Genomic DNA, 24,271 nt, shown 5'->3' with positions numbered 1-24,271 from the left:
CAGCACTTTGGGAGGCCAAGGCAGACAGATCACTTGAGGTCAGGAGTTTGAGACCAGCCTGGCTAACATGGTGAAACCCTGTCTCTACTAAAAATATAAAAATTAGCGGAGGGTGGTGGTGGGCGCCTATAATTCTAGCTACTCAGGAGACTGAGAAAGGAGAATTGCTTAAACTTGGAACGTGGAGGTTGCAGTGAGCTAAGGTCACACCACTACACTCCAGCATATGTGAGAGAGCAAAACTGTGTCTCAAAAAATAAATAAATAAATAAAAAGTGCTGTTGGAAATTGTCAGATGTATTCCAATATAAATCCCCCATTTTATAGATAAAAGAGATAAAAGAGAAATTTTATAAAATTTTGCTGAGGATATGTCCCCTTTCTTCATAATGCTCATGCTTATCATGCTGAGAGTAGCTGTGCAGTTTGGGTGTTTAGAGAGATGTTTATTTTAGGGGAACATTTTCTGGCCAACATGATTAATCTTATATCTAATCTGAGGTTTTGTTTTTTTTTTTTTTTTTTTCTTTTTTTTTTTTGAGACTGAGTCTCACTCTGTCGCCCAGGCTGGAGTGCAGTGGCACGATCTGGGCTCACTGCAAGCTCCGCCTCCCAGGTTCACGCCATTCTCCTGCCTCAGCCTCCCGAGTAGCTGGGACTACAGGCGCCCGCCACCTCGCCCGGCTAGTTTTTTGTATTCTTTTGAGTAGAGACGGGGTTTCACCGTGTTAGCCAGGATGGTCTCGATCTCCTGACCTCATGATCCGCCCGTCTCGGCCTCCCAAAGTGCTGGGATTACAGGCTTGAGCTACCACGCCCGGCCCTGAGTTTTTTTTTTTTTTAAAGATGCTCTTCTTTTGTACTCTCAATATAATTTTGCTAAGATGAAGAGCGATTTTTCTCTCCAGTGCTTTGGGTGTCTGTTTCAGAAGCCCTATTACTATCCCATGGTGTCTGTGAATGTGGTGGGCTGTCACAGGGAGAACTCTCTATGTGGACTCATGCTGAAAATCCAGCAGTATTTTTTTCATGTCACCATTATAAATAGAAACTGAAGCTGAAACACTGCTCCCATTCCCATTATCGTGAAGGTGCAATTTTACCTAGGAGGACTGAAGGCTCTCCTCCTGCACCTCAGGCTTCATTACCTGATGTGGGACTAGAGTGCTGCTCTGGCAGTTGGGGTTCATGTAAGATGTGAGCTGCCAGCTGTGAGCCCTGTGGTAGGAGTCAAGAGAGGACACTGGCTGTCAGGAAAGGACAAGCAGAGTCTACTAAGTTGCAAAATTACCTCCTGTCATGAGGATGTGAAAAGTTAATTTTGTCATTGAATATAACCAATTAGCATACATGGATCGCCTCCCCCATTACCAGGTGAATTTAGGATGAACCATGTATTACATGGTGCTGTGAATTCTTTTACTTGTGGACTAATTATGGGAGTGTCTTTTTGTCTTTGCAGTCTCTTAAGAAGATTGACTGTGATGCATGTCACATTCTGGTTTAATTGTGTAATGAAATAGTTTACTTTGTGTTCTGTCATTTTGGAGTTTCTCTAGGGCTGGAGAAATTTTTTCTTTTAATTATATTTTCCAAACATTGTCTAGAATTACTAGACATAATATAAATACATACGGTTCCAGCCAGACTTTACTCTAGAGGGGCCTTTTCCTCTCAGGCTTCCAGTCTCTTCAGATTTCTACAAACTTCACAGGGTAGCAATCAGCCATTTTACCTCTTATTTTGTCTGGCTCCACCTTGAAGTCTGGCCTCACAGAACTGACTGATTGGAAGTTTTGGCTGGTGAGTCTGTTACATTTTTTAGAGCTGGTGCTCACAATTTTCTGAAACCCGAAAAGATAAAATTAGAAAAATAAAGTATGTATTTTAGCATCTTAATTTTTAAATTTTCTGTTAAACCAATACTTGCAGAGACATTTTATTTAGTAACTTGTTTTCTATTCCTGCAGATCCAGTAGTTGCTCCACAAGTCACAAACAAGTAAATATGAACACAATAAAAATTTCTTTAAACTACATTAAATTCTTTCTGTATCCCTCTCATCTGTCAATATTTAGTATTCTATACATTTTTTAAAAACCAAGGACAGAGAAACGGAAGATGAAATAAAAATGCTGAGCCCTTAATCTAAATCCCGGGAATTATTAAACATCTGTGCTAACTCCCAGTTTGTTATGAGAATTAAATCACGTAATGTGTTATTCCAAGCATAGTGCTCTGTAGCATACTCTTGAGCACAGGCGTTGCTACTTTATGTTGCCTCTGTAAACTTTACAGAACCAGCAAAGAATATGATACTTAAAGATGGAGATTAGTTGTCTTCATTTGTGCCAGAAGTATTTGTGTTGTGACAAGAGTGCTGAGTGTAAGGGGCAGTGCCTGCTTCTCTAACTGATTCTAATGATTAGCCTAGAAGAAGCAACATCAGCATTGACAGGGGACTTATTTAAAACACACATTCATGAACCCTTTGAAAACCTGCAGAATCACATTACATAGGGAAAGTCCAAAGTTACCAAGTGATTTATACGCTTATTAAATATTACAAGACAACTGGGCGTGGTGGCTCATACAGGATGGGATACAGGATACAAAATGCCTGTATCCCAGCATTTTGGGAGACGGAGGTGGGTGGATCACCTGAAGTCAGGAGTTTGAGAGCAGCCTGTCCAACATGGTAAAACCCCATCTCTACTAAAAGTACAAAAATTAGCCGGGCATGGTGGCAGGTGCTTGTAATCTTACCTACTTGGGAGGCTGAGGCTGGAGAATCTCTTAAACCCAGGAGGTGGAGGTTGCGGTGAGCAGAGATTGCGCCATTGCACTCCAGCCTGGGTGACAAGAGCAAAACACCGTCTTAAAAAAAAATTGCAAGGCAATGCTTAGCTAAATGGTTATCAGCCGGACTTCTATTAGGTTGGTGCAAAAGTTAATTGACATTTTTGCCATTCTAAGTAATGTGGATTACTTAGGTGTAGACACTCAGATTACATGGCTAATTACTAGAAATCCCTTTACTTGTGCCCTCTTCACAGATCTGTTTTTTGTTTTGTGTGGACAAGTTTATGTTGTTGTAATTAAGTGCCTCTTGTGACTCTAAGGTAAGGCCAGAATCAACTATGAGGGGTTCAAGATACATTCATGAGAGTTATGTTTTACTTTTCCGCTGAAGGATGGTCACAGGGCCTGTTCTGTTTGGGTTTAGTAAAGACGGGGCAGCGTGGCCCATATTACCATTATTGTAGCAGAAATTGCTGGTGTCTGTGGTGGGGAGCGTACCTAAGGACGAGAAAGGAGAAACTTCTATTTTTCACTTCATTATTTCTGAATCTTTTCTGAAGATTCACCCAGAAATGGGTGGACTTTTTCTGAGGATGTTGGTCCTTCTGCCTGTGGGTGTGGTCATAGCATGTAAACAGGTGGAATGTTCTCAAGATGCAGGTGTAATTGGTCTAGAAAATCTCATCTGAAAATAAATCCCAGAGAAGGAGGAGATAGGAAAAAGTGGCACTTTTTTTTTCAGCTAAACATGTCTCAGAGCTGTGTCCGCTCTGCCTCCTGGAATGCCATGTGTTTAGTACTTGCAAACCTTGCCTTCTATAATTGTGGTTTTTTCTCTCTAATGAGTTTGTTTTAACTACTTTTAAAAATTCTTACGATAATCAAGGGTCTCTGAAAAATATTTCTTTCCTATATACCAGAGTCTTTTATGAATTTTTTAAATTATGCCTTTTTATATGCCTTGCAGAATTCTCACCATTAGTTTATGATCTGCAGTATTAAAAGTGTTCTTTTCGTGGCTGTTGAACATGGAAAAGTGTGGATACTCAAAGATTACTGTTGGGGAAAAGCTGGGATCCTTAGTAAAGGTGGAGAACATGTAATGTTGAAGTTCCATTTGTGTTTGCTATTAGCCCTATGCAGAACAGAATTTAGAAAATGCTTATTTAAACAGGATGGCATTTATTACCCAGAAAGTTCTGAAAAAATATTATCAGGAGGTACCTGTTCTCTAGGGTGCTAAAGAAAGACTACTTAAAATCACTATTAAACATTACAGAACATAGAAGATCTTGAATAGAATAATCCTGTATTTTGAGATATCCTGTATCAAGATAGAGGATACCTGTATCTTGAAGTTTGCATAAAACTGTTGTTTCAATATGGTTGAATTTAGACTATAATTTACTTATTGGGAACAATATTTCAGCAGTAATGCTGTGTCCTTTTGAGTGTTTTAGCACATTATGAAAATTTGTCCTAGTGCAGTTGATGCTAATGATTCACTCGGTTAAAGAGCTCTCTGACAAATGTTTTCACTGTAGTGTTATTTTTTTCTTCGTTATTAAGTATCTTTATGCAGCTGATTTGTATAAATTATCAAATGTAATCTGGCAGCTGCTCTTCTTTCTTAAGGTTTCTTTCCATATATTTGTCTTTGGAAAATGAAGACTGTCATCTCTCTCTTATAGGCCATGAAAACTGGGGGGAAAAAACAGGTTATTTCACTTATTGGATATTTGATAAAATATTTTTCTTGGGGCAAAATCATTGGCATTTCTTGTGAACATATTAAAAATTCAGCAACTCAGACTTTATTCCAGATCTTCTGCAAAAAAAAAAAAGTATAACAAGATTTCCAGTTTATTCTACACATTAAAATTTGAAATGTACCTTGTAACTCAACATGTCTTTCATCTCAACAGAACTCATTCTGTATAGTGTGAATATAGCACTCCAGAATGTACATGCTTGTGTTCGTGCCCTTAATTTTATATTTTATTATCCATAAAAGTATCATATATAAATTGATGTTGTGGATCTTATTCTAGTCTTTTCTCAGAGTTAGAGAATACATCAGATAATATTTCTGTCTTTAAAATTACTTCATTTGGGTAATTTCATTCACTTTTATAAGGCAGAACCAGTACTTTTTAGTCATTCATTTCAACTTGAGTCAAATTAAAAATTTCGCCCATGGCCACTTGGTAAATATGTGTGTGTGTACTTTTCAGGGACCGTTAACATTTATGGATGTGGCCATAGAATTCTCTGTGGAGGAGTGGCAATGCCTGGACACTGCACAGCAGAATTTATATAGGAACGTGATGTTAGAGAACTACAGAAACCTGGTCTTCCTGGGTGAGAATAACTTCAATATACAATTCCTAATATACCCTAAAGATTTCTTTCTTTTTTTTTTTTTTGTAGAATGTTTTTTGGTAATTGATCTTTGTATAAATGAGTATCAGATCTCTTATTTCTAAGAAAATCTTGGGGGCCAACCGCAGTGGCTCATGCCTGTAATCCTAGCACTTTGGTAGGCCAAGGCAGGTGGATCACCTGAGGTCAGGAGTTCAAGACCAGCCTGGCCAACATGGTGAAACCCCGTCTCTACTAAAAAAAAATACAAAAATTAGCCAGTTGTGGTGGCGCACGCCTGTAGTCCCAGCTACTTGGGAGGCTGAAGCAGGAGAATCACTTGAACCCAGGAGGCAGAGGTTGCAGTGAGCCGAGATTGCACCACTGCACTCGAGCCTAGGTGGCAGAGTGAGACTCCAAATCAAAAAAAAAAAAAGAGAAAGAAAATCTTGGAGATTTGTCAGTGTAGGAAAAAATAATTCAAGATGTTTCATCTTGATCTGGACTTTTTACATTTCTGAGCTGATCTGTATCCTTCCCTCTAAATTAGTGGTAATTCCAGAAATTTAGTGGCATAAAATATTGTTTTGTATACCTTAAAATCTAATTGTCATCTCCAGTTTTTGGTTCAGTAATACTAAGTAGTAAAATTAAGAACCTACAAATTTTAAAAAAGTCTAAATATTTAGAAATTTCTGTTGTAAATTAGTATTTTGTAATTAATTTACTATTCTATTAATTACACTCTCTTTACTGAGCACATTATTTGAAGAATATGAGCAACATTCATGTTATTTATTTTTAATAAAACAGGTATTGCTGTCTCTAAGCCAGACCTGATCACCTGTCTGGAGCAAGGCAAAGAACCCTGGAATATGGAGAGACATGAGATGGTGGCCAAACCCCCAGGTAGGTGATAGTGAATATAACAGATGACACAGATGAGAGGTCCATATGTCAAGGAGAAAGTCAGTTTTTGAAATACGATTTGGGGCCGGGTGCGGTGGCTCGTGTCTGTAATCCCAGCATTTGGAGAGGCCAAGGCGGGTGGATTACCTAAGGTCGGGTGTTTGAGACCAGCCCGACCAACATGGAAAAACCCCATCTTTACTAAAAATACAAAATTAGCTGGGTGTGGTGGCGCATGCCTGTAGTCCCAGCTACTCGGGAGGCTGAGGTTGTGGTGAGCTGAGATTGCACCATCGCACTCCAGCCTGGGCAACAAGAGTGAAACTCCATCTCAAATAAATAAATAAATAAATATATAAACGAATAAAAATAAGAAATACAATTTGGGAGTTGTGCTCCAAGGAGAATAGTTTCAGGGAAGCCTGAAGTTTATTTTTTATTTTATTTTTTCTCTTACATAGGGGTATCTTTTGTCTTATCCGTCTAACTTTTCTAAGGAATATACTTTCCCTTCAGTTATCTTTCTAGTTTTCAGTGAGAGCCAAAGTCCCCTTTTTGGCATATACAAGACTACAAAATCTGCTTTTTTAATGTTTTGGCGGACACATAAATATCTGTGAAATTTTAAGAAACTCTATGTTAAACTATTATTTTAAGTTTTCTTTCTACATCATGTCTGAAATATGTGAGAGTAGTGGTTTCTGTTTCATTTTTTTGTTCATTTTTTTCTGCACATTCCATCCTGTTTTTATTACTATAGTCTTGAAATACAGTTTGAAATTATAAAGTATGTTGTCCTCCTGCTTTGTTCTTTTTCCTCAAGATTACTTTCATTATTCAGAGCTTATTGAAGTTTCAAGTAAATTTTATGATTGTATTTTTCATTACTGTGAAAACAAATACCACTGGAATTTTGATAGGGAGTTTATTAAGTCTGTAGATCACTTTGGATAATATGGCACTTTAACAATATTTATTCTTTCAATCCATACGCACAAAATGTTTTAAAATTTGTGTCTTTTCTAATTTCCTCCATTGATATATCATTTATTGTAAAGGTTTTTTAGATCGTTGGTTAAATTTGTTCTAAGAAATTTATTATTTTAATGCTATTGTCCATGAGATTGTTTTCCTCCTTTATTTTATCAGATAGTTTAAGTTTATGGAAGTGTAAGTTTATCTTATAAATGTATGTTAATTTTATATTTTGCTAATTTACTGAGTATATTAATTAGTTTAGACATGTTTAAATGTACTGTGTATGATTTTTTATATATGAGATTATATGATCTACAAACAGCAACTTTTTACCTATTTGTCTTCCATTTTAATGGTTTTTTAAAAATTGTTTTGACTATTCTGCTGCATACTTCCAGTGCTATTTTAAAATAGAAGCATTGACACTGGGCACAATATAGTTTTGCACTGGTGTCTGTGAATTTCAGGAAGCAAACACCTCTTCAAGTTTTTATCAACTTGTTTCAGGAGGTAAAGATCTTTTGTTGGGCTCCCAGGATAATGGGATGCCCTCTGGGTTTGTAATGAAGAGGGGTTGTAGGTTGCTCACAAGGCTGCTATGTCTGCACAAGGGTTTACTTTAGTGTTTAGTTGGCTTGTTACAAGGGGATTGTGGTGTAATTTGCATTTTATTTTTGGACAGGCTGAATATCCTTCAGGACTTTGATCTGTAGGGCAGTCACTAGGCAGGTTTCTGTAGTCATGTCTGCAAATGGTAAGCATTACATCAGGATGTCATTGAGTATGGTTTTCACTGAGCATCAAAGAGGATTTTGCCAGGTCACTGTGTGGGTTTCTATGTAGGCAGAACTGGCCTTGAACTGTCATGGAACTGCTTCAGGGACCACAGTAAAGGCTACGGTCTTGCAAACCTGCCTGCATGACTATAAATGGGTATCTTCCTCCAGCCCTGTGGAAGGGCAGGACCTCTCCCAAACTGTGACTGGGAGGAGTATGAGATGCTTACAGGGTAAGTTTAATATTCTCAGTGGGACCAAGTTGGGTGGGCTATTTTTTGGTCTGTAGCCAAGAATAGAGGTGCTATAGTTTGCCACCTGAATATATGCCTGCCTTCTGAAAAGGATACGCCTCAGTCTTGGGCATTATCAGCTTCATAACTCCCTCCTTGGATCTCAAAGCTCTTTCTCTCTTTTTTTTTTTCGTTTGAGACGGAGTCTCACTCTGTTGCTCAGGCTGGAGTGCAGTGGCACCATCTCAGCTCGCTGCAACCTCTGCCTCCCAGGTTCAGGTGATCCTACTCCCTCAGCCCTCAAGTAGCTGGGATTACAAGCATGCGCCACGATGCCTGGATAATTTTTTTTTGGAAGACGGGCATGAAGTCTCGCTGTGTTGCCCAGACTGGAGTGCAATGGCACAATCTTGGCTCACTGCAACCTCCTCCTCCCAGGTTCAAGCGATTCTCCTGCCTCCGCCTCCCAAGCAGCTGGTACTACACGCACGTGACACCACACCCGGCTAATTTTTGTATTTTTAGTAGAGACAGGGTTTCACGATGTTAGCCAGGCTGGTCTCGAACTCCTGACCTCAGGTGATTTGCCCGCCTCGACCTCCCAAAGTGCTAGGATTACAGGCGTGAGCCATCCTGCCCTTCTGTGCCCATATTTTTGTATTTTTAGTAGAGATAGGGATTCGCCATGTTGGCCAGGCTGGTCTCGAACTCCTGACCTCAGATGATCCACCCACCTCAGCCTCTGAAAGTCCTGAGGTGACAGGCGTGAGCCACTGCGCCCAGCCTTTTTTGTTTTTTGTTTTTTTTTGTTTTTTGTTTTTTTTTTGAGACGGAGTCTCATCTCTGTCACCCAGACTGGAGTGCAGTGGCCCGATATCGGCTCACTACAACCTCTGCCTCCTGGCCGGGTTCAATCAATTCTGCTGTCTCAGTCTCCCGAGTAGCTGGGATTACAGGCATGTGCCACCATGCCTGGCTAATTTTTGTATTTTTAGTAGAGATGGGGTTTCACAATGTTGGCCAGGCTGTTTCGAACTCCTGACCTCAGGTGATCCACCCGCCTCAGCCTCCCAAAGTGTTGAGATTACAGGCATGAGCCATCGTGCCCAGCCATGCCCAGATAATTTTTGTATTTTAGTAGAGATGGGGTTTCGCCATGTTGGCCAGACTGGTCTTGAACGCCTGAGCTCAGGTGATCCACTCACCTCAACCTCCCAAAGTGCTGAGATTACAGACATAAGCCACTACACCTGACCTTTTCTTTTTTCTTTTTTTTTTTTTTTGAGATGGAGTCTCATCTCTGTCACCCAGGATGGAGTGCAGTGGCCTGATCTCAGCTCACTGCAACCTCTGCCTCCTGGTCGGGTTCACTCCCGACCAGGGAGTGAACTGGTCTGATAGCAGACCAGTTCTGCTATCTCAGCCTCCCAAGTAGCTGGGATTACAGGCGTGCACCACCATGCCTGGCTGATTTTTGTATTTTTAGTAGAATGTTTCAGCATGTTGGCCAGGCTGGTCTCGAACTCTTGACCTCAGGTGACCCACCTGCCTCAGCCTTCTGAAGTGCTGGAATTACAGGCGTGAACCACCGCACCCGGCCTTTAAAGCTCCCTTAAAGGCACTTATTTTGGAGATGAGGACTTGCTGCATACCCCAAGCTGGTCTTGAAATGTTGACCTGAAGAAATTCTCCAACCTCAGTGTACCGTGTAGTTGTCATTACAGGTATGAATGATGCTTGGCTCTCTCATAAAGGCATTTTTGTTAGGGATGGCTGACAAATTTTCTTGCTCTCAGGGTGTAAGAAAATATGTCACCTTTTATTTTTCCACCAAACTAATGTCACTCTATTCATTTTTCTTTCTATTTTGTATTTCAAATTTGTCCATAATTTTGGATTCACACATTTAGGGCAATATGTCACAATTTAAGTGTTATGCCTGAAGTAAATTAGATACTTAGTAGGCACTCCATATTTACTAAAATATAGTTACTTATACATTTGTTTGCTGTAGGCAAAGAGGAATTACAGGATTTGCACTCACTTTCTTCAGCCTATATCTAAATAAAAACATAATTTATTTCCAAATATTTGTTTTATATATATATCAGAGGCTTTAATTATATTCTGCAAAAATATATATTTCTTTTTAATTTAGCAATATAAGGCTATTATTTTCTTCTAAATTTGATTTTTTTTTTTTTTTTTGAGATGGAGTCTCACTCTGTTGTCCAGGCTGGAGTGCAGTGGTGTGATCTCGGCTCACCGCAGCCTCCACCTCCTGGGTTCAAGTAATTTTCCTGCCTCAGCCTCCCAAGTAGCTGGGATTACAGACGTGCACCACCAGGCCTGGCTAGTTTTTTGTATTTTTAGTAGAGATGGAGCTTCATCATGTTGGCCAGGCTGATCTTGAACTCCTGACCTCAAGTGATCCGCCCGTCTCAGCCTCCCAAAGTGCTGTGATTACAGACGTGAGCCACCATGCCCGGCCACAATTTTTTTTTTTTTTTGAGACGGAGTCTCGCTCTGTCGCTGAGGCTGGAGTGCGGTGGCGCGATCTCGGCTCACTGCAAGCTCCGCCTCCCGGGTTCACGCCATTCTCCTGCCTCAGCCTCCCGAGTAGCTGGGACTGCAGGCGCTCGCCACCTCGCCCGGCTAATTTTTTTGTATTTTTTTAGTAGAGACGGGGTTTCACCATGTTCACTAGGATGGTCTCGATCTCCTGACCTTGCGATCCACCCATCTCGGCCTCCCAAAGTGCTGGGATTACAGGCTTGAGCCACCGCGCCCGGCCCACAATTTTTTTAAGGCTGAATAAAATTCCATTGTGTATATATGTTACCTTTTTTATGTTTAGGTTGCAGTGAGCCGAGATAACATCACTGCACTCTAGCCTGGGCAACGGAGTGAGATTTCTATAAAAATCTCAATAGCACATTTTTACAGAAATATTGTTAAAAACTTTTGAATTTGATTTTTTATGTTTATGAATCAAGAGACATCTGGGTTACTTCAGCCTTTTGCCTTTTGTGAATGCTGGTACAATAAATATAGATGTTTACGTATCTCTTCTAGGTCCTGTGTTGCATCCTTTGGATATAGATTCATAAATGGGATTGCTGTATTTAATTATAATTCCACTTTTAATTCTGTGTGAAACATAACATTTTAAAATAATGGTTGCATCCTTGTTTTCCATCAACAATCAACATAAGTTTCATTTTCATAGCATCGTCAACAGATTTGGTGGTGGGTTTTTTTTGGGGGGGGGGGTTGGGGTTTTGGTTTGAGTCAGAGTCTCGCTCTGTTGCCCAGGCTGGAGTGCAGTGGTGCGATCTCGGCTCACTGCAATATCCGCCTCCCGGGTTTAAGCGATTCTCCTGCCTTAGCTTCCCAAGTAGCTGGGACTACAGGCGCATGCCACCATGCCTGGCTAACTTTTCATATTTTTAGTAGAGACGGGGTTTCACCATGTTAGCCAGATGGTCTTTATCCAGCCTCCCAAGGTGCTGGGATTATAAGCGTGAGCCACCGTGCCTGGCCAGATTTGGTGGTTTTTTTTTTTAGAAAAATGATAGTGGTCATTCTAATGGGTGTGGGGTGATTTTGCTTTTCATTGTGATTTCTATGTATGTCTTCACAAATTAGTAAATTTATGTGTCCTTTCAAATGCTCTTTCCCATTTTTGTATCTTTTTGTTTGTGTGTGTTTTTTTTGTTTGTTTTTGAGACACAGTCTCCCTCTGTCACCCAGTTTGGAGTACAGTGGCGCAATCTTGGTTCACTGTTTTTTTTTAAGATGGAGTCTTACTCTGTCACTCTGGCTGGAGTGGAGTGCAGTCGTGTGATCTTGGCTCACTGCACCCTCCGCCTCCTGGGTTCAAGTGATTCTCCTGCCTCAGCCTCCCGAGTAGCTGGGACTAAAGGCGTGTGCCACCACACCTGGCTAATTTTTGTATTTTTAGTAGAGATGGGGTTTCAATGTGTTAGCCAGGATGGTCTCGATATCCTGACTTCATGATCTGCCTGCCTCAGCCCCTCAAAGAGCTGGGATTACAGGTGTGAGCCACCGCACCTGGCCCGCCTGTGTATCTTTTAAATGAAAATTTTGTTCAATTATTCATCCTTTTCTAAATCAAGTTATTCAACTTTATTGCTCAGTATTAAGAGTTGCTTATATGTTCTGAGTATCAACTCCTATTATATGATTTGCAAATATTTTTACCAGTTTCCTAGGAGGCATTGGCACTTGAATTTTTTTTTTTAATCTGCAGAAATTTTGAAGTATACTGGGGTTAAATTATTTTTTAATGTTTAAGTATTTTATTTAAAATATTTTTGCATATGATCAATTTTTATAATGTAGCTTTGTCCTGGCATAGCCTGAAAAAAATTTTCTCAGCTAGAAATTCTGAGAGTATCTTAAACATGTTCCTAGGATGTGTCTTGTCTGAAATTTGTTTTTTAATTTAAAAAGTTTATTCATGTTTCTTCTTAATAATCAGTCACCACTTGCTAAACCTGTTCGCTGTCTGTGATACTGCGGTCTCTCTGCTGCTGTAACATTTGGCTTTGGTTTCAGCAGATTCAAACCGTCATTCCACAGTATACCAACACTTTTTTCAGCACTTTATGTCGTGCGAGACAGAAACCAGTGTCTGGAAGGGCGCCTAGAAATGAAAAAAAGATGTATGTGCCAGTGTTCTACTTGTCTTTAAAAAACAAAGAAAGAAAGAAAAACAGGGTTGGCTATTCACTTTTTTTTTTTTTTTTTTTTTTTTTGAGAGGGAGTCTCGCTCTGTTGCCCAGGCTGGAGTGCAATAGCAATCTTGGCTCACTGCAACCTCCGCCTCCTGGATTTAAGCAGTTCTGCCTCAGCCTCCCGAGTAGCTGGAATTACAGGCGCCCACCACCATGCCTGGCTAATTTTTGTGTTTTTAGTAGAGAGGGAGTTTCGCCATGTTGGCCAGCCTGATTCCAAACTCCTAACCTCAGGTGATCCATTCACGTCGGCACCCCAAAGTGCTGGGATTACAGGCGTGAGCCACCCTGCCTGGCTGGTTATTCACTTCTTAAGGTACTATATTATATTGGGGAGAGGGATGAGCTGTGTTGGGTAAACATAACAGACTTTTCTCATTATTCTTTATGGTTCTTTGCATTGTCCTCACCTCCTGGGGCACTGTACACACTTAACTCTTGTATAAATTTTTCACAAATGTATTTTGGTCTGTGTATTTTTCTTACATTTATATGTCGATAAGGAAATTAGGGCCTTTGGTATTTTGTTGTGCAGTTTTGTTTTGGTTGTTTTTGAGTCAAAGTATTGCTCTGTTGTCCAGAGTGGAGTGCATTGGTGTGATATCAGCTCACTGCAACTTGTGCCTCTCAGGTTCAAGCGATTCTCCTGCCTCAGCTTCCTGAGTAGCTGGGATTACAGGTGCATGCTATCATTCCCGGCTCATTTTTTTGTATTTTTTAGAAAAGATGGGTTTCACCATATTGGCCAGACTGGTCTCAAACTCCTGACTTCAGGTGATCTGCCCATCTCAGCATCTCGACGTGCTGGGAGTACAGGCATTAGCCACCATGCCCGGCCTTCTTATGCAATCTTGTTTATGTAGTTTGTATAATTTTGTAGGTTGGATTTGTAAAGAATATGTATCTGAGTCTAGTATGTGGAGTAAGTTGTTATTTTTATTTCTTTCAGGTATGTGTTGTTATTTCGCCCAAGACCTTTGGCCAGAGCAGAGCATAAAAGCTTCTTTCCAAAGAATAATACCAAGAAAATATGAAAAATGTGGACATCACAATTTACAGTTAAAAAAAGGGTGTAAAAGTGTGGATGAGTATAAGGTGCACAAAGGAAGTTATAATGGATTTAACCAGTGTTTGTCAACTACCCAGAGCAAAATATTTCAATGTGATAAATATATGAGAGACTTTCATAAATTTTCAAATTCAAATAGACATAAGACTGAAAAGAATCCTTTCAAATGTAAAGAATGTGGCAAATCATTTTGCGTTCTTTCACACCTAACTCAACATAAAAGAATTCACACTACTGTCAATTCCTACAAACTTGAAGAATGTAGCAAGGCTTTTAATGTGTCCTCAACGCTTTCTCAACATAAAAGAATTCATACAAGACAGAAACACTACAAATGTGAAGAATGTGGCATAGCCTTTAACAAGTCCTCACACCTTAACACACATAAGATAATTCATACTAGAGAGAAATCCTACAAACGTGAAGAATGTGGCAAAGCTTTTAACATATCCTCACACCTTACTAAACATAAGATAATTCATACTGGAGAGAATGCCTACAAATGTAAAGAATGTGGCAAAGCTTTTAACCAGTCATCAACCCTTACTAGACATAAGATAATTCATGCTGGAGAGAAGCCCTACATATGTGAACATTGTGGCAGAGCTTTTAACCAATCCTCGAACCTTACTAAACATAAGAGAATTCATACTGGTGATAAACCTTATAAATGTGAAGAATGTGGCAAAGCCTTTAATGTGTCCTCTACCCTTACTCAACATAAGAGAATTCATACTGGGGAGAAACCTTACAAATGTGAAGAGTGTGGCAAAGCCTTTAACGTGTCCTCAACTCTTACTCAACATAAGAGAATTCATACTGGAGAAAAACCATACAAATGTGAAGAATGTGGCAAAGCCTTTAACACATCCTCACACCTTACCACACATAAGAGAATTCATACCGGAGAGAAACCCTACAAATGTGAAGAATGTGGCAAAGCCTTTAACCAGTTCTCACAACTTACTACACATAAGATAATTCATACTGGAGAGAAACCCTACAAATGTAAAGAATGTGGCAAAGCTTTTAAGCGGTCCTCAAACCTTACTGAACATAGGATAATTCATACTGGAGAGAAACCCTACAAATGTGAAGAATGTGGCAAAGCTTTTAACCTATCCTCACACCTTACTACACATAAGAAAATTCATACTGGAGAGAAACCCTACAAATGTAAAGAATGTGGCAAAGCTTTTAACCAATCCTCAACCCTTGCTAGACATAAGATAATTCATGCTGGAGAGAAACCCTACAAATGTGAAGAATGTGGCAAAGCTTTTTACCAATACTCAAACCTTACTCAACATAAGATAATTCATACTGGAGAGAAACCCTACAAATGTGAAGAATGTGGCAAAGCCTTTAACTGGTCCTCAACTCTTACTAAGCATAAGGTAATTCATACTGGACAGAAACCCTACAAATGTAAAGAATGTGGCAAAGCTTTTAATCAATGCTCAAACCTTACTACACACAAGAAAATTCATGTGGTAGAAAAAACTGACAAATATGAAGAATGGACCGGGCGCAGTGGCTCACACGTGTAATCCCAGCACTTTGGGAGGTCAAGGCTGGTGGATCATGAGATCAAGAGATTGAGACCATCCTGGCCTACATGGTATTTAGTAGTCTCTATTTAGTAGTCTCTACTAAAAAATACAAAAATTAGCTGGGTGTGGTGGCGCATGCCTGCAGTCCTAGCTACTAAGGAGACTGAGGCACGAGAATCCCTTGAACCCGGGAGGTGGAGGTTGCAGTGTGCCGAGATCGTGCCACTGCACTCCAGCCTAGTGACAGAGTGAGACTCCGTCTCAAAAAAAAAAGTGGCAAAGCTTTTAACCAATTAACAACTCAACTATACATAAGATAATTTATACTGGAGAGAAACCCTAGAAGTGTGAATAATGTGGCAAAGCCTTTAACAAGTCCTTAATTCTTAGCAGACATAAGAGAATTACTGGAGAGAAATTGTACAAACCTGAATGATATAACAATGCAGTTGACAACACCTGAACATTTCTAAACACCTTTAAATGGTTGTCACACTTGATTGTAGGTAAAATACTTCATACTAGAGCTAGAAACCTCTGCAAGTGTGAAGAATGTGGCAAAACATTTAACCAATGCTGACACTTTATTGGACAGGGAATGATTTATACTTGAGAAAAATTATGCAAATGTAAAGAATGTGAAGAAGCCATTAATATCTGCTCACATCTTATTCAATATCAGAGAGTTCATACTTAATAGAAACATTAAAAATGAAATTACTGTCAATAGATTTTTCAGAAAATATAAGCCTTTAAAGTGAAGAAGAGTATTTATTTTGAAGACAAGCATTAAAATATCAAGAGTGAGCTGGGCATGGTGGCTCACGCCTGTAATTTCAGCACTTTGGACAAGCATTAAATTATCAAGAGTGAGCTGGGCATGGTGGCTCACGCCTGTAATTTCAGCACTTTGGAGGCTGAGGTGGGTGGTTCACTTGAGGTCAGAATTTCAAGACCAGCCTGGCCAACATGGTGAAATTCCGTCTCTACCCAAAATACAAAAATTAGGTGGGTGTGGTGGTGCATGACTAATCCCAGCTACTAGGAGGTTGAGACAGGAGAACCGCTTGAACCTAGGAGGCAGAGGTTGCAGTTAGCTGAGTTTGTGCCACCGCACTGCAGCCTGGGCACTCCAACTGCACTCCATCTCAAAAAAAAAAACTAACATGAAGAGTATTGTGGTACCATTACTTGTATTACAGATCTTATTTTACACATTTTGTACTAGAGGAAAACCCTGAAGTGGTTGCTGAAACTTTTCTTCAACATCAGAGAATATATCTTGAAGAAAATCGCTGCAAAGGTGATAAATTTGGAAAAACATTTTTTTACAAACTACAGCCTAGGAAACACCAGAGAGTTCATACTAAAATATATTTTTGCAGATGCAGTAATATAAAAAATTCGTTATTTGAAAATTAAGTCTGTAAATATCAGTTCAGAGTAGATGTATCTAAGGAACTGACACTTCAGACAGGACACTAAATCAGAGTGCTGAGTTTAGAAAATAAAACTGAAATTTACATAAATATTTTGTATATAACTTTAAAACGTGTGTAAGATATTTTGGAGAGTTATTACATTCAAAGTATGCTTTTTTTTTTTTTTTTTTTTTTTTTTTTTTTTTTTGAGATGGAGTCTTGCTCCCATCGTGCAGGATGGAGTGCAGTGGTGCTATCTTGGCTCACTGCAACCTCCACCTCCCAGGTTCAGGTGCTTCTCCTGCCTCAGCCTCCTGAGTAGCTGGGATTACAGGTGTACACCACCATGCCTGGCTAATTTTTGTATTTTTAGTAGAGACAGGGTTTTGCCATATTGGCCAGGCTTTACTTTTTTTTTTTCAGACGAAGTCTTGCTCTGTCATTCAGGTGCAGCCTCCACCTCCCACTTCAAGTGATTCTCATGCTTCAGCCTTCCGAGTAGCTGGGATTACAGGCATGAGTTACCACGCCTGGCTAATTTTTGTATTTTTAGTAGAGATGAGGTCTTGCCATTGGGCAGGTTGTCTTGAACCCTGCCTCAGCCTCCCAAAATGCTGGTATTACAGGTGTGAGCCACTGTGCCCACCAAAATATACTTTTTCTTGAAAAAAATTTATAGATTTTTTAATATGTGAATAATGATGGAATTCAACTCTCAAATTCATGCTGTTTCTTTATTCCTATTGCATTCATATGTGAAAGTATGTGATGAATGGTTCCTGCATGAAAGATGAGAGATTGTTTTTTATTAGGTAGGCATTATTATCTCTTCTATGAAAGAGTAAAGACATTAAAATGTAAGATATATGATGAAAATCTAAGTAGGGATGCTCTTTGTGGTTAACTTATAATATTGAGTGATGCATGAAGTAGGTGTTCAGTTTAATATTCTGCTTTATGAGAGAAAAATATTTTTAATTTTAGTTAAAATTTAATAGTGTTATTTTACTAATTGTACTTTAATGTGATACAATCTAGTACATTTAAAAACTTTGAAATTATGTATAGACTTAACTTTTTAATTTAACATTTTTAACATGTTAAATACTATTGTGCATTCAATAAAGCATTATTTTGCCACTAACCTTAACCCATTCCACCTTACTCAAGAGTGTAGGTAAAAGATAGTATTATTTGTTAACGTAATAAAGTAGTATCTGTAGTAATCTTTTTTGCTAGTGGCTTTAAACTGCAAAGAAGTTAAAGTATGTTGTTCCTGTATGTTAAATTTTTTTTTCTTATTTAAATTTACTTAATATTTTTGGGTAGATAGTATGTGTATATATTTAAACCATATATGGCATATTTTGATACATACAATATATAATAATCACCTCATGGTAAATTAGGTATCTGTCACCTCTAGCATTTATCCTTTGTATTATAGAAAATTTAATTTTATGCTTTTTGTTAGTTTAAAATGTGCAACTAAACTGTTACCAGTGGCCTCACCTCTGGCATTTATCCTTTGTATTACAGAAAATTTAATTTCTCACTTTTTGTTAGTTTAAAATGTACAATTAAACTGTTACCGATGGCCAGGCACCATGGCTCATGCCTGTAATCCTAGCACTTTGGGAGGCTGAGGCAGGTGGATCACCTGAGGTCAGGAGTTCAAGACCAGCACTGCCAACGTGTTGAAACCCTGTCTGTACTATAAATAAAAAAGTTAGCCAGGCATGGTGGTGAGCACCTGTAATCCCAGTTACTCAGGAGTCTGAGGCAGGAGAATCACTTGAACTTGGGAGGTAGAGGTTGCAGTGAGCTGAGATCGTGCCACTGCACTCCAGCCTGGGTGACAGTAAGACTCTGTCTCAAAATGAATAAATAGATATTGACTACAGGGTAATTTCTATTATTGTATTATTTAGAAGTATGAATAAAATGCATACATTTGTGAGTCTTGTATACATATTTTTATAAATTTCTTATATATTTTTATTTGAACATGTGGCCTCTCTGCCTGCAAACACATAAAGACTTTTAATTTTGATTTACATGAAGTTAAAAATACACATGTATTACTCTAAAGATAAACCTTAGGAAAGAAATTATGGAGTGAGTGTGTTTATATGAGTATGAGTTTGTACCTATTTTCAGGAAAGAAGAATAGAGCAATATCGGAACAAAACAAATTGTTTTAATGAGGTGATTATTAGATAATAAAAACCTCAAAAATGCTGAAAGCAAATTTTTGCTCTCAGCTTTGTATTAAATTCATTACTGTAAAACCGTATGGTTTATGGTTCAGAATCTCTCCATACAAACTCTTTGCCTGGTACTCATGCCAGACCTATAATTTTGTTATGATTTTTTGTTTTATAGTTTATGAAGTATCCACTACGTGAGCTGGTCATGATTATAAGAATTTTTTATAAAATTCAGTAATGTACACAATTTTTAGATATAATTCCATAACGTTATATTTTATTTAGAACATTCCATTTTGTTCTTTTAGTTGCAGATGCCTATATAAGCCTACTTTAGTTATTGTCGTTTTACTTGTTATAGATGACATAAGTGAATTTACTTATTTATTGAGTCTTTTTTTTTTTTAGGTAAATACTAGGGAAGTTTCATAAGTCATGAGAATGTTTTTGTATATAAATGTATCAAAGAAACATGACAGTGAGGCCGGGTAAGGTGGCTGATGCTTGTAATCCCAGCATTTCGGGAGGCCAAGATGGGCAGATCACCTGAGGCCAGGAGTTCAAGACCAGCCTGGCAAACATGGCAAAACCCCATTCTCTACTAAAAATACAAAAATTAGCTGGGTGTGGTGACATGCGCCTGAAATCTCAGCTACTCGGGAGGCTGCGGCAGGAGAATCACTTAATCCCAGGAGGCGGAGGTTGCAGTGAGTTGAGATCAGGCCACCACATTCCAGCCTGGGTGACAAAGTGAGATTCCATCTCAAAAAGAAAAAAAAAAAAAAGGAAACATGACGATACTTGCTGTGTAACTGATGCTCCATAATAAGCCATAAATATTTCTGCTGGAGTTAGTTTGTAACTTCAAGTCAGCGGTTTCTGGTCTTTTTTTTTTTTTCCTGCTCCATTGGAGTATGTGTCTGTTTTTCTTCAATTACCATACTGTTTTACCTAATAAAGCTTTTTTAGTATATTTCAAAGTCAGGTAGGGTGATACCTTCACACTTTCTTTTTTTCTTTTTTCTTTTTTCTCGCACTTTCTCCCAGACTGGAGTGCAGTGGCACAGTCTCCGCTCACTGCAAGCTCCGCCTCCCAGGTTCAGCCATTCTCCTGCCTCAGCCTCCGGAGTAGCTGGGACTACAGGCATCCGACACCATGCCCGGATAAATTTTTGTATTTTTTAGTAGAGAGGGGGTTTCACCGTGTTAGGCAGGATGTTCTCGATCTCCTGACCTCGTGATCCACCCGCCTAAGCCTCCCAAAGCACCCCCCCTTTTTTTTTTCCTTCATTGCTTTGGCTACTTTGGGTCTTCTGTGGTACAATATAAGTTTTAGATGTATGTTTTAAAATTTATACCAGTGTGTCGCTGGTATTTTCCTAGAGATTGCATTATGTCTGTAGATTATTTTGTGTAATACAGATATTTAACGATAATAACGCCAATTCATTTATAGGTAATATTTTTCCGTTTGTGTATTATTTTTGTATTTCAATATCGTTTAGATTATAATGCACAGGTTTTTCCACTTTTTGGTTAAATTCAAAGTATAATTACTAGTTATTGTAGATTAGATTTTTTTTTTTTTTTTTTTTTTTTTAATTGAGATGGAGTCTCTCTGCTGCTCAGGCTGGAGTGCAGTGGCACAATCTCAGCTCACTGCAACCTCTGCCTCCCAGGTTCAAGCTATTCTGCCTCAGCCTCCTAACTATCTGGGACTACAGGCACACGCCACCACATGTGGCTAATTTTTGTATTTTTAGTAGAGACTGAGTTTCACCATGTTGGTCAGGCTGGTCTCGAACTCCTGACCTCATGATCAGCCTGTGAAATTTTGCTAAAATTTCTGAATTAGAAAAAGAAAACATTTTTTCTAATAAATTCATAAACGTCTTATGGCCATATCCCAAAAATGGTGAAGCAGAGAGTGTAGGTTATTTAAGATCATGCTGCGGACCAGGCACCTTGGCTCACGCCTGTAATCCCAGCGCCGAGGCGGGCAGATCACGAGGTCAGGAGTTTGAGACCAGCCTGACCAACATGGTGAAACCCCGTCTCTACTAAAAATACAAAAATTAGCAGGGTGAGCTACTCAGGAGGCTGAGGCAGAATAATCACTTGAACCCGGGAGGCAGAGTTTGCAGTGAGCTGAGATCGCGCCATTGCACGCCAACCTGGGCGACAGAGCAAGACTCTGTCTCAAAAGTAAAAAAAAGCTGCTGCAAATGCTCATTCCATCACAACCATGCTAGTGAAAAAAGAAATAATGGGTTAGAAGGTAGTTTTAGAGTATGTTTCTTACTCTTTTGCCCTGTAAAATTTTTGTCTTTATTACTTGCCATGTAGAAGCCTGTACTTCAACAAAAGATGTCATTAATTTCAAGTAAATATGCTCCCACATATATTCTCCCTAGAAAGGTACTGGTGTATTTCCAGTCATGCTGTAGCATTTCTGGCCGTTTTTGTGCTGCTGTGTTTGTGTGAAATAAGGCAGGAAGTAAAGTGGAGTCAACCATGACATTTCTTGTTTCTAAAGCCACAGCCTCTAAAATTTAATGTTATGTCAGCTAGAAATAATGACAGTATTTAAGAAGTAAAAAAAAATTCTTTATATTTTTTATAGTTTATAAAAATTTATTTTTGAATTATAAGTTAAACAACTTGAACATGCAGAACCTAAAAATGTCAGCTAGGTAATAGTATTAATATTTTAATAGCTTATAATTGTGAGTCACAATTGCCCCATCAGGTTTACTGAAAAGCAGTTATTTATCTTCTGTGTGTGAATGGAGAATAGGCTTTTTATAATCCTAAGCATACAGATCTTTTAAGATTAGCACTATGTTTAGATCTGAATAAAATTTATAGGCTTGTAATAACAGAAATTTTAATACTTTTTTTCTAATAGAAGTGAAAAACAGTAGAAGTCATTTGTTAAAATGAGTTTAAGAGAAACTTCACATGTATTAATTAAATAACATTTAAACCACATTGTAAGTTACCGATCAGTAATTCCAATCTATTTTATTTTAATCACTGAGAAAGCATAACGTTCTTTATTCAATCAGAAAGAGTATTCTTATTAATGTTTCTGAAACTTCTAGCAACTGTAGACTGCTCAATGGATGACAAGGTTCATGCAGACAACAAATTTTCTATATAATAGGCTCATTTTAAGTTTAAATATAAAAACTCATTATTTCAAAAGTAAAATTAATGGTTCTTTTAAGTCATAAGACGAATAATGTTATAATTCATTTACTGAAGTGTTTGTCTCAGACTTTATAATGAATACTTTAAACCAAAATTTAAGTTCTACATACTATCTATGGATAAAAAGAAGTGGTTTCTAAATTTATCTTTATTTCTACTAAATTAAAAAATTTAAAGCCAAAATGTTAGGTCAGGATTTAGAACAAGCATTGGGTGACGGGTTGTTGGGCATAATGGTTAAGATTGAAACTTGGTAGCAGCTGGTTACTGATTGCATCCCTAACTTTAGGGTTTTGGTAAAATTAAAGCAATTAATGCAAATAAAGTTGCCCAAAGAGCACCCAGCATATAGCTCTCATTTGTTGATTCTGTTAGATCATGATCAATGTTAAGCCTAAAAACAAGGTGGCCACATCAGTGGTTTGTAACCCATGTTTATTCTAATCAGTCAGTGAGGGACTATATATAATAGTAGTTGAATGTTTATAATACTACCCTTGGAAAATTTCCATATATTCACACTCAGCATGGATATAAATATGGAAAGATTTCTCATTGAGTACTTCTCTTTGGCACTCTAGTAACACCAGACAAATAAGCACCTAAATGCCGAGTGTGTCAGTTTTAATATTAGAAAAGAAGGCATGTTGTTTTCTTGTCTACTTGTTTAATAAATTTTTTATTGCCAAGTACATATGTTCATTTGATTTAATATGTTGAAATGTGGTTTAAAATATATTTTCAAATAACTTTTCTCTAACAAGTGAAGAAATAACTTATTTACAAATGTAGAAATAATGTTACTCTAAGCAGTTGCTTTAGAGTCTGTCTTTTATAGTATTGTATTCTTTTGAACATTAAAAATAAACATTTTTTCCTGAGTGTTGGGTTTAGACTATTCATTATATTAAAAGTTCACTTATGGCTAGGTGCGGTGGCTCATGCCTGTAATCCCAACTCTTGTGGGAGACCGAGGTGGGTGGATCACCTGAGGTCAGGAGCTCAAGAACAGCCTGGCCAACATGGTGAAACCCAGTCTCCACTAAAATTACAAAAATTAGCCGGGCATGATGGCAGGTGCCTCTAATTGCAGCTAGCTGCTCGGGAGGCTGAGGCAGGAGAATTGCTTGAACCTGGGAGGCGGAGGTTGCAGTGAGAGACCATGCCACTGAACTCCAGCCTGGGTGACAGTGAGACTCCGTCTTAATAAAAACAGAAAAAAGAGTTTACTTACATCACTAAAGGAGCAAGCCTTTTGAAATATATATATATGAAAAATATATGTATGTTTTCTAAGATTTTAAAATGAACACTTTTGTCAAATTTCTTAAAGTTTATTTCTCTTTAAAGTATGAGTAGTATTTTTGATTGGCAAATCAAAGTTGAATGAATTTATGGGGTAAAATGTGATGTTTGAATATATGTGTGTAATATGGAATGATTGAGTTGAGTTAAATAACATCTATCAACTCGCTTACCTATCATAAGTGAGTTGATAGTTAAGATATTTGAAATTTACTCTTAGTCATTTTAAAATACAATTACGTTATGGTTTACTATAGTCACGCTGCTGTGAAGTAGATCTCAAAACCTACTTACCTTGTCTATTTGAAACTTTGTACCCTTCAATCAAAAAACTCTGTAATTTCTTCCCACCACATCAAGCCTCTGGTAACCATTATTTCACTTTCTTTTTTTTTTTTTTGAGTTAAACTTTATTAGATTCTACATATAAATGAGATTATGAAGTATTTGTCTGTGTCAGGCTTATCCCATCTAGCATAATGTCTTAAAATGTATATTGTTTCAAATGACAGGATTTAGCCCTTTCTAAGGCTGAATAGTACTCCATTGTGTATCTATACCACATTTTAAGAAATAATTTAAATATATATTTATTGGTCGAAAGACTTGTGTGTTATAAAAATAGTTCTGTGTTGCTGGGCACGGTGGCTCACGCCTGTTGTAATCCCAGCACTTTGGGAG

General features: G+C 38.2%; 1 protein-coding gene across 1 annotated transcript in view; it reads left to right on the top strand.

Moving 5' to 3' along the window:
- LOC698907 (uncharacterized) overlaps positions 1-22,975 on the top strand; it is a 59,807-nt gene extending 36,832 nt beyond the window's left edge. Inside the window, exons 4-6 of the mRNA XM_002801168.4 lie at positions 5,037-5,163; positions 5,977-6,072; positions 13,769-22,975. Of these exons, the coding sequence (XP_002801214.3) occupies positions 5,037-5,163; positions 5,977-6,072; positions 13,769-15,438 (1,893 nt within the window). The 3' untranslated portion in view covers positions 15,439-22,975. The remainder of the gene's footprint in view (positions 1-5,036; positions 5,164-5,976; positions 6,073-13,768) is intronic.
- Positions 22,976-24,271: the final 1,296 nt, after the last annotated feature.

Source organism: Macaca mulatta, chromosome 19 (genome assembly GCF_049350105.2).
Source record: "Macaca mulatta isolate MMU2019108-1 chromosome 19, T2T-MMU8v2.0, whole genome shotgun sequence".
Classification (NCBI taxonomy): domain Eukaryota; kingdom Metazoa; phylum Chordata; class Mammalia; order Primates; family Cercopithecidae; genus Macaca; species Macaca mulatta.
The sequence above is the reverse complement of the archived record's forward strand: the minus strand, read 5'-3'. Positions and strand labels throughout refer to the sequence as shown.